Source organism: Pelobates fuscus, chromosome 3 (genome assembly GCF_036172605.1).
Source record: "Pelobates fuscus isolate aPelFus1 chromosome 3, aPelFus1.pri, whole genome shotgun sequence".
NCBI lineage: Eukaryota > Metazoa > Chordata > Amphibia > Anura > Pelobatidae > Pelobates > Pelobates fuscus.
This window is the reverse complement of record NC_086319.1, coordinates 288142582-288164078: the sequence shown is the minus strand read 5'-3', so window position 1 is coordinate 288164078 and position 21497 is coordinate 288142582. Positions and strand designations below refer to the sequence as shown.

The window sequence follows — 21497 nt, the reverse complement described above, 5'->3', positions numbered from 1 at the left end:
GTCTGACATGTGGGTTGGACCAAGTGTCTGTGGTAATGGGCTATCCCCCCAGAGATTAAAATACAAATACAAGAGAGCCGCCTTGGTAGGCGGTTTATGGGCTGGACTTAAATCCGATGGGCAGGTCCATCTCTCCAAGCACACCACTCAGTGATTGACCGCAGGAGGTCCCCGCCCCCACTGCTGATTGGTGAAATCCTTGGCCGTCCTCCATCCCCTCCCACCGATTCGACTGGATTCGACTGGATCCCGGCCAAAACCTTACAGAATGACAATATATAAAAAGAGGGTATTATTGCACTCACAAACACCCTCAGGGTTCTGTTTTGGGACCACTTTTATTTAACATATTTATAAATGATCTTGAAATAGGCATTGATCAGTGTTTGCAGATGACACAAAACTTTGTAAAGTAATAAAATGTGAGCACGATATTGCTTTGCTGCAGAGGGATTTGGATAGATTGGGGGACTGGGCACTAAAATGGCAGATGAAATTTAATGTAGAGAAATGCACTTCGGGGTTAAGAACGCACAAGCAATTTACCCCCCTTATGGTAGTGAATTAGGGATAACCACACACGAGAAGGATTTAGGAATTGTTATAGACAACAAATTAAACAGCAATATGCAATGTCAATCTGCAGTTGCTAAGGCCAGTAATGTTTTGTCATGTGTAAATAGGGGCATAAATTCTCGGGATGAAAATATTATTTTGCCTCTTTATAAATCGCTGGTAAGACCACACCTTGAATATGCTGTGCAATTTTGGACAACCGTTCTAAAGAAAGATATCATGGCACTAGAAAAAGTGCAGAGACAAGATACAAAACTGATAAAAGGAATGGAGCATTTTAGTTACGAAGAACGGTTAAAAAATGTAAATCTGGGGGCGGAGCCTGACCTCGAGGAAAGATGGACGCTCGAATCCTCAGCTCCCTCTCCCCTAAGCACTAAAATCTGCTAACATCCGCAATATCCTTTGTGCCCTTAACACATAAGTATCCGCACTCGCAACGTACCTGGCTCCTGGCACCATTCGCAGCGAAAAAAAAAAAAAAAAAAAAGAACAAACCCCATCGGTAGCCTCCATGTTCCGCATGCAGGGATCCATGCAGAGGCCCAGCGACTCCCAACGCACGGAGGACGAGGACTCGGGTCCGGAGGAAGGTACATACACATCAGACCCCATGGCCCCCCTCACCATAGGGATCCTGAGAGGAATGTTAACCGAAGCCACGGCCGACATAAAATCCCATGTGGCGTCCGAAATCAATAAACAGCTAGCAGGCCTCAAAGCGGACGTGACCGCACTATCCACACGGACTGACCAAACGGAAACCCACATATCCACGTTGACAGCAACCACCACAGCACACACCCAAGAAATAGCCTACTTCTACGGCCGGATGACTGCACTGGAGGATCTCAATAATAGATCAGTTTTCACTGAACAATTGGTCCCCACTCTAAAAGCCATCTTCAAAGTAGCAGTGCCGGACCTCACAGAACGGGACTGGGAAACACACAGGGCGCACCGGGCCTTAAGGCCTCCGAATCTCAACCTGTCCACCCCCAGGGATGTTATCACCCGGCTACATTATTTTCAGGCTAAAGAAAAACTGCTACATGCCGCCAGGGACCGTCCACCTTACCTCTTACCTCTTTCCAGGACCTGGCCCCATCAACACTAAAGAAAAGACAGGACCTGAAGCCCTCCAACAACAAGGCCTGCGATACACCTGGGGATACCCCTTCACATTGCTAGTTAGAAAAGATGACAAGACCCATGTCCTGCTGTCGACCGCAGACATGGGCCCTTTGTCAGGGTTTCCTGTTTCCCAGAAGTCTCCTTGTTCCTGTGTTTCCTGTTTGCTCCTGGTTCCTGACTCCGGCCTTGTTCCTGACTCCGCTGCTCTCCGTGCTCCTGATCCTGGCTTGTCTGACTACCCGCTCTGGTGACTGACCCCTGCTTGATTTCTGGACTTTGCTTTTGTTATTTATTTGTTATTTATTATTAAAGGTGTGTTTGCATCTACTTCTGTCTCTGTCTGGTTCCTGTCCCTGACACCCTTTTGCCGACTCCAGAACAGAACACTGAGCGCAACACCAAGTTGATCCCGGCGCGCCGTGGAACACCAGGTACGCCTAAACACCTTGCGGACATTCACCTCTGCCCCTACAACAGCTAATGATCAAGCACTCATCTTGCGTCCCCGACAATGGAACCAGGCCTCCTCTCACTGGCAACATTCCCACTCACACCCCATAGCCGTGTCCCTCTTCTACTTTATCACTCTCCCGAACAGAGATGCACAAACCTCCCCATGCACACTTACTCCCGAACCGAGCCCTTTGGACTTACCCTTCCGGACACGACGGAGGAACCCTCAGGCCCTCTCCCCGCTTCCTCCCAGGACTCCTAGAAAAGTATCATACAACATGCACCCACAAGAGCGAAGGGGGCAAAGCAAGTACTCCATCTGGAGGAGAAAGGGACCAGACAAGTACTCACCAACCACCTCTGGCTATCCCCAACTCACCTGCAAAGAGCGGGCATCATCGGATACCCTTCAACATGACGCCACCAGACCGCACATCCTCCACCAACCACCTGAGGGGGACAAGATCATTATCAGCCTTTACAACTCCCCCCCAGGACACAGGGACACTCAAACGAGAACCATGGACGTTTTTTGGGACTCACCATAACCTGAACCCGCCACAAGGGGCAACCCACTATCACCCACAACCCCTACGACCAGACAGGTACATGGGAGATGAAGAGGTACCCCCCAGACTCCCCCATCCATCCACCCGCAACAAGACATAAATTGGACCAGACCAACAGACCCCTACCCCACAAACCACCGACAGTACCCATATCGAACGTTTATTACAATTAATAATGAAAAGAAAAAAAGAAAAGGGGGGGTGGGGAGGGGGGAAAAATGCCCCCCCCCCTTACGAGGGGGGTACACATACTAACCTCTTGACGACCACGACCGCCCTCTCCACCCCCCCCCCCCCCGCCTACCTTACCCAACTGAACAACCCACATAGACGTATCTGAAACGGCTAGACGAAATCCCCTAGACCTACCAGAGAAGACCTACCAGAGACACCAGAAGCCTAACAGACACTCAACTGCAAAGGCCTTAATAACCCGGCCAAAAGGCATCAACTACTCAGATGGGCAAACCGCACAAAAGCGGAGCTCGTCCTTCTCCAGGAGACACACTACGACACCCCCTCAAGAACAAAACTACACCACATGCCATCTAGCTAACTCCCATTACGGAAAACACAACGGGGTAGCCAAGTCCTGCCCAGTCCGTTTCACACGCACTATAGCAGACCCCCAAGGCAGATTCCTGACCATTGCGGGCCACATGGGTAACCACAAATACGCCATTACATCCATATACGCTCCTAACACCTCAGATCCACAATTTTGGACAACCATTAGGGCCCACCTAAAGCTAATCACCTCCCACCACATAATACTGGGGGGAGATTTTAACGCAGTAATGGCCCCCAAAGTGGACCGCAACAAAAAAAAACAACACTAGGAATATAACCCACCCCATGACTTTAGATAAATCGCTCTCGAACTTTACAAACCTTACGGGCCTACAGGACATCTGGAGGCTACAGCCCCCCATGACACCAGACTTCACATTTTACTCGAACCCACACTCCTCATACTCAACACCTCACAACACTTCACCCCCGACTTGCTCCAACAAATCAAAACCCACCAACAAGCCATTAAAACATTCATGTCCAAAGACTCCCAAAAGGCATTACTATGGACCATGCAACTCTTTTATGACAAATCTAACAAAGCAGACTACTTTCTAGCCCGCAAACTCCGTCACAAAACTCAAGCCAAGCATATACACAAAATCAACTCACCCAAAGGGAGCACCTATACCACCCCAGACCAAATAGCCACAACATTCTCCAACTACTTTACAAAGCTATACGACCACAAACCAGAGGCCCGCCAACACCGAAGACATCAACAAACACAAGAGGACACACAAGCCTACCTAAATGATATCCTCCTCCCAGCACTATCAGACACGGCGAGAGCTCAAATAGCTGCCCCCATCACAACAGAAGAAATAGCTCAAACACTGAAGGCGATTAAACCACATAAATGCCCAGGACCAGATGGCTACACAGGCCTATATTATAAAACATTCTCGGACACCCTCCTACCCCACCTCTCCACGCTATACAACTCACTAATACAAGGAGAAAAAATACCCGGAGACATGCTAAGATCCAACATCTGCCTTATCCCAAAGCCCGACAAAACCCATCTAGACCCTGGACACTATCGGACCATATCCCTCCTCAATGTAGACATCAAAATATTTACCAAATTACTGGCAAACCGCATACAACCACACCACCCAAAATTAGTTCACCCTGACCAGGTAGGATTTATTCAAACCAGACAAGCAAGTGACAATACTAGACGCTTAATAGACCTAATATGGACAGCCCTACACAGAAAGATCCCAACCCTCCTTCTCTCAATGGACGCTGAGAAGGCATTTCATCGCCTTCTCTGGCCCTTTCTCTTTGCCACCCTGGAAAAATTATCAAGGCCCTGACCACCCTCTACGACCATCCGAGAGCCACACTCCTTATACCCAATGAAAAACCTCCAGAATTCACGATCCAGAACGGTACCAGACAGGGATGCCCCCTATCCCCACTCCTTTTCGCCCTCTCAGCGTGACCTCCTTGGCGGGGACCACCCCTCCCTACTCTTCTGGCTCCCAAAACACAACAGGCCGGAAACCCCACAGACTAACCCAGCCCTACAAACGTCCTTTCTCGTGTGGGACAAAATCACTTGCAAGACTACCCTCATAAACACTCACCCCACTCCTTCGAAACAAACAATTCCCCCCAGGCATGACACCCCAACACTTTGCACACTTTGAAGATAATATACTTGCTAGAATTTTCCACTTCTTTCGATCTAATCAACTTCTCCAGCTCCCGGACCTGCCCAGACACTCACCACTGACCACCTTTGACCAATTCCGATATCTGCAAATCCGCAGCTTCCTAAACGACCCCAGACACATCACCACAGCCACCAAGTCGTTGACCCACTTTGAACACGGATGCATCCACAACCCTATCCATAAGGGCCAAATCTCCTCCATATACTCACAACTGAACTCTGCCTCCCCGGCAGAAGCACTCTTATATACCAAGACATGGGAAAGATATAGGCCCCCCCTCGGACCCCGCCGATATCTGGGAAGCAACCGCATCCCTCACGATTTGCGTAAACCACAAGGAGCAGGCGTACAAGACGCTCCTCCGCTGGTATCTAACGCCCCTAAGGCTCAAACAGATGGGCTGCGCAACCTCGGATGCCTGCTGGAAGGGGTGCGGAGCCCAAGGCACCTACATCCATTCATGGTGGGAATGCCCTAACATATCTCCCCTGTGGACCGAAGTAACGGATCTCGCCTCTAAAGTCCTACACACTGACCTCCCCCTAGACCCGTGGGTCTGGCTGCTCTCTAAACCTCACGCCCCCCTAATCAGAGCACAAAACAAACTACTTGCAAAGCTAGCACTGGCCACCAGACGCACCATCGCGGAACAATGGGGTAATCAAAATATACCCACCTTGGGGACCGTGCTCCATAAAATGGAAGACACCAAAGAAATGGACAAGCTCTCGGCCCTAGTCCATGATACTACACACAATCACAACAAGATATGGGACCCATGGGCAGGGCCGGCGCTCCCCTAAGGAGGCCCAGGCGGCCGCCTTAGGGCGCGCGGGTCCAGGGGGCGCGATCTCTGGTGAACAGAAGGAGGAGAACGCCATTCGCATCGCTCCCCTCCTGTCTGTCACTGCGTGGTGCGTGGCTGAGCGGGCGGAACGCTACTTACCCGGTCTGACAGGAAATGCAACAAACTGCTTCCTGTCAGACCAGAACAGGAAAACGGATCCTTCGCCGCGGACCTCCAGCTCAGTCACATGGATGGAGGTGCAGAGGGGAGAGGAAGGAGACAATAAAAGATACAGGAATGGGGGGCAATAAAAGAGACATGAGAAGAGGGGGGACAATAAAAGGAACAGGAGTGTAAGGGGACAATAAAAGGTACAGGAAGGGGGGGGGACTATGAAAGGTTCAAGAGGGAAGACAATAAAAGGTACAGGAGGGGGAACAATAATAAAAGGTAGATCAGGGGAGTGGGGGACACTAAAATATACAGGGGACAACAATAAAAGGTACAAAATGGGAGGGGGACAAAAAAAAGATACAGTACAGGAGGGGGAACAATAATAAAAGGTAGAATAGAGGAGTGGGGGACAATAAAAGATACAGGACAGGAGGGGGGAAAGGGTATAGGAGGGTGGGAGTACAATAAAAGGTACAGGATGGGGGGACAAGAAAAGGCACAGGTAGGGAGGGGGACTATGAAAGGTTCAGGAGTTGAGACAGTAAAAGCAACATTAGGGGGATTATGAAAGATACCGGAGGGGGGACAATGAAAGGTACAGAAGAAGAAGGGGGGACAATAAAAGGTACGGGGGCATTGAAAGAAGCAGGAGGGAAAGGTCAACTATGAAAGGTTCAGGAGGGGAGGAGGTGAGACAATAAAAGGTACAGGAGGGACAATAAAAGGTACAGGAGGGGAGGGGGGGGCAATAAAAGGTACGGGAGAATATTAAAAGACACAGGAGGGCTGGGTGGCACAAAGAAACATACAGTGGGGTTGAGGGGCGACAAACACAAAGGGGCTAGGGGAGAAAGAGTCGCACATAAGGGTGAGGGGCTGGGGGAAAGATGCACAGAGGGGCTGTGGGGAAGAATGAAGCACAGAGGGCCTGTGGGGGAGAACAAAGCACAAAGGGGCTAGGGGGAGAAAGAGATGCACAAAGGTACTGGGATAAAAAGACGCACAAATATGTTGGGGAGAAAGAGCCACACAAAAGGGCAGGGGGACGAAAGACACACAAAAGGGCTGGGGGAGAAAGAGAAAGGCAAATGGGGCTGGGGGACGAAAAACACACAAAAGGGCTGGGGGGAAGAAAGAGAAAGGCAAAGGGGCTGGGGGAAGTAAAAAATACACAAGGAGGGTTGTAAGAGACACAGGAGAGATAAAATACAGCAATGGGGACACACAGGATAAAAGGGGGGGCAAGATATACAAAATGGGATATAAAACACTAAAGGGGGTAAGTTAGTCAAAAGGGGGATAAAAGACACACAGGCTAAGATAAAGAAAAATTTGACGGGGAGGGGGGTGCCAAAATTTATCTTTGCATGTGTAGTCAAAAATCCTTGCACTGGCCCTGCCCATGGGTCATACACCATCTCACCCACAACTAAAAAGTCCCACATTTAACAGCTCACCCACCGAACACCTACCCCCTCTGCCCACCCCCCACAAGATCTCGCAACCCAAACCTCACCAGACCCCCCTTCCTGCAACTCCCTGCTCCCCAGGGACAATCATCCCACCCCCCTCCCACAACCCATCCCGCACCTGACACAATATTCTCACCCCTCACATCAACAACACACACCACTTTCGACCCACGCTGAACCATGACAAGCAAAACGTACCAACAAACTTCACTCCTGCAAAGAAATGACACCCACCACCCAAACTCACTCACCCTAAGGAGATCAACTCACAACCCCCACTCCAAGACCACCAACAACACAACATTACAAAACAACAATACCATTGCTCACACAGAAGAAACCTAACCCCCCACTCTACACCCCGCAACCCGGCATAACCGAAAAACACCTCTAAACCCCAAAGGTCTTAGAGCACTCTCTAAACAACTCCAACGCTAACTCAAAATGTGGCTACCCAAGGCAAATTAAGCCAAATGTTACTGCTTATAGAATACTACTGGTTGTTTATATGTACGATTGACAATGTAATGCTTGTTACCCCCCTCCCTTTTTTTTTTCCTACATTCTGTACCCCACCAAACACCAATAATGAAAAACGACTGAAAATAAAGAATTTACACAAAAAAATAAAAAATTAAATCTGTTTAGTTTGGAAAAACAGCGCCTGACAGGGGATATGATAACATTATACAAATATATTCGGGGCCAGTACAAACCTTTATCTGGAAATCTTTTCATAAACAGGGCTATACATTGGACACAAGGTCACACAATTAGGCTGCAAGAAAGGAGATTTCCTCTAAGGCAAAGAAAAGTTTTTTTTTACAGTAAGAGCAATAAGGACATGGAATTCTCTGCCTGAAGAGGTGGTTTTGCCAGAGTCTATACAGATGTTTAAACTGCAATTGGATAAATACTTGCAAAAACATAACATACAGGGATATAATTTCTAATTAGTGGGGTAATAGCTGCTTGATCCAAGGAGACATCTGACTGCTATTTTGGGGTCAAGAAGGAATATTTTCCTAGTTTGTTACAAAATTGGAGGCGCTTCAGACTAGGTTTTTTGCCTTCTTTTGGATCAACAGCAAAAACATATGTGAGGAAGGCTGAACTTGATGGACGCAAGTCTCTTTTCAGCTATGCAACTATGTAACTCTGCCACTGACTGCAATAAGATCCTCTTTTTTTATATTGTCATTCTGTAAGTTTTTGTGTATATTTTTACACTGTTATGTTCCTTATGTTTTTTAAGTGATTAAAGCTGGAAAATTTCTGTTCCAAACTGGGATTATTGTTACACCAGTACGTTCCAGGAGACTCAATACCAGTGTATGTATACCACCTAAAAAGCAAAGAAAGTGGGACAAAACCCACCCAGTACACGTATAAAAATTAAAAATAACCTGGGGAAATGGACCAGGATAATAAGATCAATGGAGATCTATAATAATGATAAACATAACATAGTGTAATACAGTTACAATAAAAACAGAGTGAATGGTGTTTGGTATTGAACTCACAAACATAAGGTGTAAATAGGCTTCTCACCCCACTAGGGGTTTAAACAAATCAGAGAGCTGGTAGATCTCAGCATTGGAAATCCTCATAAATTCCTTGGGTAAGTGGAGGAAAGAGAACCATACATGGGGAAGTACAGTTAAAATCAAAAAAAGATTTATTTAGATTGCACTTACAAGCAGGTAGACAATCTGGGCATGTCTCCACACAATGTGAAACCAGGTAGCAGCGTGGTAGATTGGTTGTGCCAAAATACAGCAATAAAAACAGAAACAAATGGACTATCAAACAAATACAATTTAAAAAAGTCCTTATAGAGTCCAATGCTGAGTTGTCCAACGCATTGTGTCCGATAGGGATCTGGGGTGACTCTTCTTTGAAGAGACTTTTTATAACGCTGGAAATTACATCCATTTGCTTCACCTGATGGCGTGCGTTTCACCCGTGGAACGCAATGACGTATACTCTGTGCGCCTCATGAAAGGGTAAATGACATGGTAATAAGAGATCATTAGACGAATACGAGCATGAAGTATGTGCGCATGTGCGAAGGGAAAAGACCGAATGCCAAGTGCACGTACAAAACATGATTTATAAGATCCAAATAGAAACATAAGAATAAACAGGTGAACAGCCGTCTAACGTACGAATTCAAACGGGACAAGACACATATTGAACAATACACTAAGCTGAGGGGAAGATGAATAACCCCAAATTAATTTTAATTAAATTAAATGTTAGAGATAGAGGTCTTTGCAAGTTAGTGTAGCCCCAAATCTAATAAGGGGAAGTTATTATAGCCCCAAATCTAATGTATATATATATATATATTAAGCCTAATACTTAGTTGTTTCTAAGATATACAGGGGTATTAGAAGGAGACATCTCTTTTCAGATATATCAATGAGTATATAAAATGAAAATTTAAATTAATATTTATAAATAATGGAGAAAAAAGCTCCAGAGAATTGCTGACCTAGAATATGTTTATACATGTGTCATATATTGACATATATATACAATTAATATACAGTATTTCATCTATAGAGAATTGAAATGAAAATTATGTTATAAGAGACCCTGGAGGTCTATTTCTGCATTTAGGCCTTGATGTAAAGTGTTTAGGTTATAAATCCAGAAGGCTTCCTGACGGATGAGTTCTTGTAGTTTATTACCTCCCCTCCAACCCAAATCAATTTTATCTATACCGAATGCTGAAAAATCTCCCAACAAAATTGAGGGCAAGCATTACAATGCTTTGGGACATTATGATCAATTTTTCCCTTTTTGATATTATAAAAATGCTCTGAAAGTCTAACATGGAGCTTGCGTGTGGTGCGACCCACATATTGGGCTCCGCATCCACATTGCAATAAATAAATTACAAAGGCAAGCATTGAATATGCTTTTTTATTTTGTATGTTTTTTGTTGTTGTAAGTACCAATAACATTTTCAATTTTTCTTTTCTGATGTTTACATGTAGCACAGTGACCACAACGAAAAAAGCCACATATAGGAGTTTTAAGCCAATTATTTGAAGCTGGAGAATTATTAGGAAGAAGGCTGGGAGCCAATTTATTCTTGAGATTGTTTGCTAGTCTGTATATTACTGTTGGAAATTCTGGTATAATTTCTCCAAGAACATCATCCTTCTTCAAGATGTACCAATATTTCTTAAGAACTTTTTAAATTATTTTGGCTTGCGCATTAAATTGTGTTATAAAAGCAAATTGAAATTTATTGTTGCTGTTGTTGTTAGATTTTTTTATTATGTTGTTGAAGATAGAAGGGATCTATCCGTTTTCAAAACTATTTGCTCATCAGTTTGCAATTTAGTTTGAGTATAACCCTTCTCTGCATAACGTTTTTTTATAATATGGGCTTGTTGAAGGAAAATGTGATCATCAGTACAATTTCTTCTCAGGCGAACCAATTGACTTTTGGGGATGTTGGTAAGCCAAGAAGGATGTTGGGAGCTAGAGTGTTCTATGGCAGTATTAGTCGGTGGGTTTAAAATATGTTTTTAGTTAATTCTGATCAATGTAAATAGTGAGGTCTAAAAACATCTATGGATGTTATATCTGATTTAAAAGTAAAGTATAAGTTATATTCATTTTGATTAACCTCTTTAAAGAAATTATTCAGACCCTCAGCATTTCCCTCCCAGATCAACAACACGTCATCTATGTAGCGTCATAAAGGGATAATGGTATTAAAAAATATTCTCAATTCACATGAACTCGTGCAAGATATACAAATTCATTTTCTTATAGACTGCATCAATTTTGTGCTTACTCAAAACCTTTTTTTGGTTTGATGAACAATATTTCCTCCAGCTGTGTGGCGTCGCCATAGGTACTAAGTTTGCCCCCAGTTTTGCCAATTTATATGTATCCCACTGGGAACAACATCCTATTTCTCTGGGATATCATACGGGGGGCAAACTGGTCCTATGGCGACGCTACATAGATGACGTGTTGTTGATCTGGGAGGGCGATGCTGAGGGTCTGAATAATTTCTTTAAAGAGGTTAATCAAAATGAATATAACTTACATTTTACTTTTAAATCAGATATAACGTCCACAGATTTTTTAGACCTCACTATTTACATTGATCAGAATCAACTAAAAACAAAAACGTATTTTAAACCCAACGACTGTAACACTGCCATAGAACACTCTAGCTCCCACCATCATTCTTGGCTTACCAACATCCCCAAAAGTCAATTGGTTCGTCTAAGAAGAAATTGTACTGATGATCACATTTTCCTTCAACAAGCCCATATTATAAAAATATTGATCATAATGTCCCACAGCATTGTAATGCTTGTCCTTAATTTTGTTGGGAGAATTTTTTGGCATACGGTATAGATAAAATTGATTTGGGTAGGAGGGGAGGTAATAAACTACAAGAACTCGTGCGTCAGGAAGCCTTCTGGATTTATAACCTAAAAACTTTACATCAAGGCCTAAATGCAGAAATAGACCTCCAGGGTCTCTTATAACATCATTTTCCTTTCAATTCTCTATAGATGAAATAATGTAGATTGATTGTATATATATATATATGTCAATATATGACACATGTATAAACATATACTAAATTGGCAATTCTCTGGAGCTTTTTTTGCACCATTATTTATAAATATTAATTTTAATTTTCATTTTATATACTCATTGATATATCTGAAAAGATGTAAATCTTAGAAACAACTAAGTATTGGGCTTAATATATATATATATATATTAATAAGGGGAAATATAATAAGGGCAAAGTTAATATAGCCCCAAATCTAATGATTATATATATATATACATAATCATATATAATATATATAATCATTAGATTTGGGGCTATATTAACTTTCCCCTTATTATATTTGGGGCTACACTAACTTGCAAAGACCTCTATCTCTAATATTTAATTTAATTAAAATTCATTCGGGGTTATTCATCTTCCCCTCAGTATAGTGTATTGTTCAATATGTGTCATCTATATCTTGTCCCGTTTGAATTCGTACGTTAGACGGTTGTTCGCCTGTTTATTCTTGTTTCTACTTGGATTTTATAATTTGTACGTTTTGTACGTGCGCATGGCGTTCGGTATTTTCCCTTCACACATGTGCACATACTTCATGCTCGTATTCGTATAATGATCTCTTATTACCACGTCATTTACCCTTTCCTGAGGCGCACAGAGTATACATCAGTGCGTTCCACGGGTGAAACGCCATCAGGTGAAGCAAATGGATGTAATTTCTAGCGTTATAAAAAGTCTCTTCAAAGCAGAGTCACCACAGATCCCTGAGGAAGTCCCCTATCGGACGAAACGCGTTGGACAACTCCCCTTGGACTCTATAAGGACTTTTTAAATTTTATTTGTTTTATAGTCCATTTGTTTCTGTTTTTATTGCTGTATTTTGGTACAACCAATCTACCATGCTGCTACCTGGTTCCACATTGTGTGGAGACATGCCCAGATTGTCTACCTGCTTGTAAGTGCAATCTAAATAAATCTTTTTTTTTATTTTAACTGTACTTCCCCATGTATGGTTCTCTTTCCTCCATTTACCCAAGGAATTTATGAAGATTTCCAATGCTGAGATCTACCAGCTCTGTTTTTTTTCATATGTTTGTGAGTTCAATACCAAACACCATTCACTCCGTTTTTATTGTAACTGTATTACGTTTATCATTATTATAGATCTCCATTGATCTTATTATCCTGGTTAATTTCCCCAGGTTATATTTAATTTTTATACGTGTACTGGGTGGTTTGGTTCCACTTTCTTTGCTTCTTACTCATTAGTTAGGTGTCCGTGAGGTACACCTGGGAACACTTAGTTTTCACGTATGTCCAATATCTTTCTTTAGTGTGTATATAACTTTTGTTTGCTTCATATGTATACCACCTAGTTGGTGATTTTAACACGTGTGTGCAGTATACCACACCAATTTTGCATGTTTTTTCTGTATTTCCCATTTTTTTGGAGTAAACCAGGGTGTAGGTGCAGGACTGGGATTTACGCTATAGTTTTTGTGTTCTCAGCTGATTACACTGTGATCTGTGCTCATCGTTGCTGAGTGCAATCACTCAGCTTCAGTGTTCTAATATTTAGCACATCTGACAGAGCGGAGCCCCAAGTGACAGAGGGGAGTCCTAGGTATCAATCTGCATGACATTCCATGCCGTACTAACGGCAATAAAGCTTTCTCCGTGTAGTACGGCATGGAACATCCTATTGCCGGGAAAGGATTAACATGCTTACCTGGACCAAAAATGTGTTTGCACTGTAAATCAGCACTTTGACATTTCCCATTGAAACAAATATTAATTCCTTGATTGCACAGATTGCCATTTTGCTGGAATACATCATCAGGGCAGGCTGCTTCCATTCCAGAGCAAAATTCAGGAAGGTCACATTCATCTGCAGCTGTTCTACAAACCACACCAGCAGGAACCATCTAAAATCATTTATTATAAGATACAGAGTGGTAAAAGATTAGGCAGTTCACTGCTATATGAAAAAAGAGTATTAGTCATCAGATGTAAAAAATGATGACAATAATGGTAGGTGTATTTTAACAGTGAAAGACAGAATAACAAAACAAAATTCCAGAAAAACACATGTCAAAAAAGTTGTGGCGGAACCAGACCCGCCACTTGTGTCTGGAGAGAACTGCTTGCCAGCCTCTTGCCCTGTGATTATGGTCCCTGTGAGGTTTGGCCCTTGAAATAGCAGATTTGGGCATAATGGATTTTTGTTGTGCTGCTGCTGGCCCTTTAACTCCCCGAGAAAGGGTTTGTACTTTTAAATTGGCACTTCGAATGCCGTCGAAGTGCCAAAGTAGTCGAAGTGGCCGCCATTCAAAAAACGAACACGTGGCGGCGGCCATCTTGGTTCAGTCTATGCGGTCAGCGGTATGTGTAGCCAAATTCATGGAACTGAAATCGGCTACACAGTTCCGCGAACACCACTGAGCCTTACCTTCTCCCACAATGATTTTGCAGCCGCAGAGACTAAGTCCTGTTCGAAGATTCGAACGCTCGTTCGAATGGGACTTAATCATTTTTTCAGCCTGAAATAGACCGACCGCACAGCCAAAATCTATGGAACTGTTTTGGGCAGGAAAATGTGCTTGCGTCGGTCATAAAGGACTTCCACCTAACTTTTTAACCCCTGAACCGATTGCCCTGATTTTTGAGTATGTGTTTATTTCTCGCATGCTGATTATGAAAATGTGTTTTATGTTTGTGACATGTATATTTTAGAAGTTATAAATATTGTGTAAAAACTGTTTTTCTCTGCCTGTGATAATTATGTTACCCATTGTGTTCAGTAATTATATCACAGGCAGAGGGGAGGATTTTGTGTGGGAGTGTCTGTGTGTATTGTATGAATTGATTGGTTGTTCTGTAAAACCCTGTGGGCTGTACTATGGTTGTGAATTGGGAATAAAAGAGACTGTATGTGCCAGGACAGTCAGATTCTGCTTAACCCTCAAAACGAAGTGTCGTCTCGTTATTGGGGGAATTGGATTGTATGCAGACTGCCAGGAGTGTAACACTTTTGTATGGTTTTCTTGTTCGGCTGTTTCCAGGATTCGTAGAGTTTGCAGTTCGGGAGATTGGTGCTTACAGTTGCTGCCTGTGCATCTGGAAAGGGGAATATCGCCTAAACGGTTTTAACCTCTGGTGAGCAAAACGGTCTGTTACAAAAGGTATAAATGAATTTGCATGACAATGAGTGAAATAAGTATTTGATCCCCCATCAATCAGCAAGATTTCTGGCTCCCAGGTGTCTTTTATATAGGTAACGAGCTGAGATTAGGAGCACCCTCTTAAAGGGAGTGCTCCTAATCTCAGCTCGTTATATAGAAGACACCTGTCCAAAGAAGCAATCAATCAGATTTCAAACTATCTACCATGGCTAAGACCAAAGAGCTGTCCAAGGATGTCAGGGACAAGATTGTAGACCTACACAAAGCTGGAATGGGCTACAAGACCATCGCCAAGCAGCTTGGTGAGAAGGTGAAAACAGTTGATGCAATTATTTGCAAACGGAAGAAACACAAATTAACTGTCAGTCTCACTCGGTCTGGTTCTCCATGCAGATCTTACCTCGTGGAGTTTCAATGATCATGAGGATGGTGAGGAATCAGCCCAGAACATGGGAGGTTCTTGTTAATGATCTCAAGGCAGCTGGGACTATAGTCACCAAGAAAATAATTGGTAACACACTACGCCGTGAAGGACTGAATTCCTGCAGCGGCTGCAAGGTCCCCTGCTCAAAAAAGCACATGTACAGGCCATCGGAAGTTTGTCAATGAATATCTGAATGATTCAGAGGAGAACTGGTTGAAAGTGTTGTGGTCAGATGAGACCAAATCGAGCTTTTTGGCATCATCTCAACTCGCCGTGTTTGGAGGAAGAGGAATGCTGCCTGTGACCCCAAGAACACCATCCCCACCATCAAACATGGATGGGAAAACATTGTGCATTGGGGTATTTTTCTGCTAAGGGGACAGGACAACTGCATCACATTAAAGGGACGATGGACGGGCCATGTACCATCAAATCTTGGGTATGAACATACTTCCCCCAGCCAGGGCATTAAAAAAGGATCGTTGATGGGTATTCCAGCATGACAATGACCCAAAACACACAGCCAAGGCAACAAAGGAGTGGCTCAAGAAGAAGCACATAAAGGTAGTGGAGTGGCCTAGCCAGTTTCCAGACCTTAATCCCATAGAAAATCTGTTGAGGGAGCTGAAGATTCAATTTGCCAAACGTCAACCTCGAAACCTTATTGACTTGGAGAGGATCTGCAAAGAGGAGTGGGACAAAATCCCTCCTGAGATGTGTGCAAACCTGAAACGTCTGACCTTTTGGTTGCCAACAAGGGTTTTGCCACTAAGTGCTAAGTCGAAGGGGCCAAATACTTATTTCACTCAATGACATGCAAATCAATTTATAACTTTTTTGACATGCGTTTTTCTGGATTTATTTTTTGTTATTCCGCCTTTCACTGTTTAAATACACCTACCATTAAAATTATAGACTGATCATTTCTTTGTCAGTGGGCAAACATTCAAAATCAGCAGGGGATCAAATACTTTTTCCCCTCACTGTATATATATGTATAATATAAATCCGTGAATACATGCATGTTTAGGTGAGTGCAGCCCTCCTGACCTTGTTTATAATTATAGGGGTCTAGGCCAACCCCTGGGTTTTGCACCCCTCCCTGCCACAGGTGTCTCATTCCAGGATCCTATTTAGCCTTGACTTGCAGAGAGTCCCAGTAAGGAAACATTTCCCAAGTAAGTGGATTAATCTCATAAGAGCAAGCATTAGGCTGCTAGAGTAGGACCTGCCAAGAATGGGGTACTTTGATGCAGTTGGCAGGCTTATGCAATGTATGATCATATAATGTAACCAAACCCCCATTAATTGTTACCTAGGTGAGGTGTTTTTAAATAGTACTATGTAGGATTTGAAATCACTGTTTAGTTAATAAGCGAGTGCACTGGTTTGTGTATATTGTATATTATATATATATATATATATATATACACACTTTTAAAGTGCATTCATTTGTGCAAATCCCCACTTCAGGAAGAAGCTTGATAAATCAAGAGCCTGCTACACATGTTTAACTAAGCAAAGCAAGGGTTAAAACACAATGGGATGCTGACTAGAAGATTTTCAAGCTCTCTATGCAAAATCTAATTTCTGCTCACAGCATAGTTTGGACTTGTATCATTTTACTACTTTCAAAAGTGGGTAATTGTACTACAAGCCAAACAAACGTTTTGCTGTACTTCTTGATAAAATATACAACTTAGTTAGTGAGTGAGTTAGTGGACATTGCATTTTAGACAGGAGGAACAGAAAGAGAGCTGTACATAGATACATTAAGAAGCAAGAAGGAAGCATTTTAGAATGGGAGTGGCGGGAAAGAGGAGGAAGCTTCAAGAGAACACTGTAGCATACCTGCATAACTGTATTCTTAACACTTCACTCTGTTGCCCCGGTCAAATAGGTCCCCCCAACTGTTTTAGAAAAAGAAAATTGTTTTCTATTGTGACCGTAACATCACTGTTACGTCACGGTATGCTACGATATGAGAGTCAGGAAATAAGATTCCCGGCTCTCATACGCAGAGGGCTTGGAGCCGTGGCTGAAAGTTTAATATTGGCTTTTGGTTAGTAGGACAGTGTGGCGAGCACCAAAACAACTTACTAAGATGAAGATGTTAAAGTGCTTATGGTGTTTGTGAAGGAATACCCCATCACTTTTCGGCTATTTACCTTCGGTTATCATTATGTTTTATCATTATGTTAACATCAGTTTTGTTCCTTATTTTGTTCAGTTCCCGAACCGAGACCACCCCAGAGACCAATTAGAACATGGAACGTAATGTATCTTGTACGAAAACCACAGAGGAAATCATTAATAGAATGCTCCACTGGGTGGCCGCCATTTCGTGCATACGAATACACGTGGTTGGGACAATGGATGGCGTCCAACTTGTCTTCTGAACGCTGCCAGCGGGAACTCATTTCGACCAGGCTTTCTTACGAACACCGGTCTCTATTGATCTACTCTCCGTTCTTGTTTCCATTCACCTAGACGAACGGCGTTCAGGAGTTCCAGAATACCAAACACAGGGAGCATTCTCCACGAACCAGCTTGACTACATCTTATTTGGTTTTCATGCAAAACCCCACAAATGGAGACCGGCTCTTGCCACCCTTTCCATGGAACTATTTCTGGGCTTCGACCTCGTGGCACACCGGTCAAATTATCCCTGCAATGACAATCACAAACTACCTAACAGATCTGGGTAATTGTTCGGATATATTGTTCCCCCAGATCCAGGCTACCCAGGGATGTTACTTTTGTGAGGTCCCCATGTATGTTGGGGGTATTTTTGGGGTGTTGTAATACTGTACCTTTTTCTGTACCTGGAGATAATTGAATTTAGTCCATTCTCTGACTCAATTATCTCCCAGGCTCAGAGGAGGAGTTTACTGACTGTATACATTTTCTTGCCTGCTCTCCATTAAAATGAGTCTTACCTGGCTCATGTGTGGGGGATTATGCAACACCGGCGATATTTTAACCTGTGAACTGGCGTATGAATATTATGGGAAAATGGTATTCATGGCGGTGATACCTTGACAGACCGCCACAGTGTTCTTTTAAGATGGAGAACGGTGCAAAATATGTGTTGTTTTAATTTCAGCGTAACTTTGCAGCATGTGCTTTAGTATAATAAGATTATATGTGTCTCCAACATTCCCCTTTTCAGTTTCTTTCAAGCCATCTCCTACTCATCTCTTATCTTAATGTCTTCCACCATTTTTTAAATGTGATTTTTATGTGATTTAAATAAACAGTTAAAGTGTTCTTGCAATATTCAACAGCATTCACTATTTGTAATTTTGTGCACTAGTAATTCTCAACTACTTGTCCAAATAAACTAGCAATACTTGATGGGAATTTGCTATTTGTAATTTTGTGCACTAGTAATTCTCAACCACTTGTCCAAATAAACTAGCAATACTTGATGGGAATTTGCTGGTTAAAGCCAAGTTTAAAATATATACGTGTGGATGTAAAACTGACTATATATTACATGGATGCACCTTAAAGAAACACTCTAAACACATAAAGCACTTGCTATTTCAATCAATGCATCTCTATGGGGAAAGTTCAGCATCTCCATGCAGAGCATGGAGACACTAAACATCAGTGCTGCACACTGTGCGCCACTTACCCAGAAAGCACCTCTAGTGGTGTTCCTAGGCTGGAATGTAAAGAGAAAAGGCAGTGTTTACAGCAAAAAGCCTGCAGGGACAAGCTATACTCACCAGAACAAATACAATAAGCAGTAGTTGTTGTGGTGACTATAGTGTCCCTTTAAAGAAAAGCAATGTTTATACTAGCCAATTAGAGAACAAGCAGAATCAACACATTCTGGCTTCTGTTACACTTATTATGAATAACAAATGGAACTGGAATATATCTTAATATAAAGTATTTCATTTATATACACTAAAACATTATAGATTTACCAAAAAAACATCAGCTACATTTATATGAGCACGAGCTGAAAATGGGCTACATTCCCTGTATATATAAACAGAATGAAATATAAAGGTTTGTAATTTATATAGGTATGTAATTTATACCTGGCAGTTTGCACAGCACGGCCCATGTGCACAAGTAGCACCAGACTTCAAAGAACAGGTCTTGTGGTCACAACACGGATCATTTACACAATCCTAAAACAAAAAATAAATTTCTAAAGGAAAATAAATCAACTTTGTCAATAAGCAAAATGTATTTAAAATTGAGAATTAAATTAGCTAACTAATAAAATTTACCATACGAATCAACTCCTTCCAAAACCACAACTTTGCCCCCAAACAGCCAACACAGTTTATTACATTCAATCGTTCCTGTAAGTTTTCTTGTAATTGCCCTATTTATAGTTAAATCCCCCCCTCTCATATTATTGTAAAGCGCTACGGAATCTGTTGGCGCTATATAAATGGCAATAATAATAATTAAAAATGTGCATTATTGGGTATAAAAATAACTATAAGGGGGATTTTATTTTCCCTTGACTAACATCATACATGCCACTGGGGGTAAGTCCTCTAAATTATGACTAGTCAGGGACAGCTCAGTCATAAATATCCTTACTATTGAAATAGGGTATAAAAATAAAGGGACACCTATCTCACTGGGTGAAAAGTGCCTACACAGTCATATCACATTAACACAAATTTCAAATTAGAAAGGCAGAGGCAGTCAGATTTATTGTTACCTTCAAGATATTACTTTATGTGGTGTTATGCAGGACTAACATGCAAATTGACGGCCTAATGAAGCAAAATGGACATTAACTTGCCAGAAGAGAAGGTAACTTGATTATTTATCAAAGGGTTGGCAACCAGGGCCCAGTCCCTCCAGTCACATAAAACCACAACTGAAGGCTCTTGCATATTGCTGTCAGGGCTCTTCACGCATCATGGGCTATTAACTCCTGATGATGGCCCTGGATTCTGCCTATCTTCTTACACCACACAGGTTGAAGTGTTATTATCATTATTGTTTATATGCGAGTCATTACTGAAAGCTAAGACTACTGATGAGCATCTCTTTACCGCTGAAGAGGAACTGAAGAAGTTATTTGGAACGTACATTTGCATTTACAGTCAGAATGTAACAGCAGTGTTCTTTCAGTATGAGTGATTAATTTTTAACAAGGTTTGTAGCAAACCTTAATTTGCCCACCCCTCCCAAATAAAAAAAAAACATGAGGATGCACGGTAAACATGAAAACGGTTTCCCATTTTACCGAAAAAATAACAATATACATAAAGATAATATCTCTAGAATACTAACAGCTTCTGTGCCACAATCACAGATTTCCCCAGGATCCAACATTCTGTTACCACACACGGAAGGGTCAGCAAATGACTTTTTATATGGTAGTGGCACGAGGCAATTAGCACCAGTTTTCATAACTAATGCTTCAAAATCCTTGATACTGCAACTGCTAAAGCTTTTCACATCAGCAAAAGCCCTATAACAAAATAAACAACATTTAGCCAAAATAATCTGCACAATCTATAATTAGAGTTTTCAAATATGAATTTGTCCAAGAATATACATTTTACAGGGCACATTATCCACTGCAAGATCTATACAATACGAACATTTATAACGTTGAAATCAAAATGGTGCAAAAGGGGTTAAAGATGCCTTCTGTCACTTACCTGAGTCCAGTGGCGATATCCCTCGGGACTGAAATCAAAATGGTGCAAAAGGGGTTAAAGATGCCTTCTGTCACTTACCTGAGTCCAGTGGCGATATCCCTCGGGACTGCCTCTGCTCCTCCCCTGCTGGCTTAGAGCTAATGCGCATGCAAGCAAATAGCCACGCTGGAATTAGTACTTCCCCTATAGGAAAGCATGTATAATGCTTTCCTATGGGGTTTTACATGACATTGGAAGTTCTCATGCATAGCATGAG

At 42.4% G+C, this 21497-nt stretch overlaps 1 protein-coding gene across 1 annotated transcript in view; it reads right to left on the bottom strand.

The window, feature by feature from the left end:
* The window catches only part of LOC134601781 (disintegrin and metalloproteinase domain-containing protein 9-like), a 170181-nt gene that overhangs the window by 124521 nt on the left and 24163 nt on the right, over positions 1-21497 (bottom strand). Inside the window, exons 6-9 of the mRNA XM_063446282.1 lie at positions 21242-21269; positions 20868-21048; positions 19646-19738; positions 13714-13909 (exon numbers count right to left, since the gene is read on the bottom strand). Coding sequence (XP_063302352.1) covers positions 13714-13909; positions 19646-19738; positions 20868-21048; positions 21242-21269 — 498 coding nt within the window. The remainder of the gene's footprint in view (positions 1-13713; positions 13910-19645; positions 19739-20867; positions 21049-21241; positions 21270-21497) is intronic.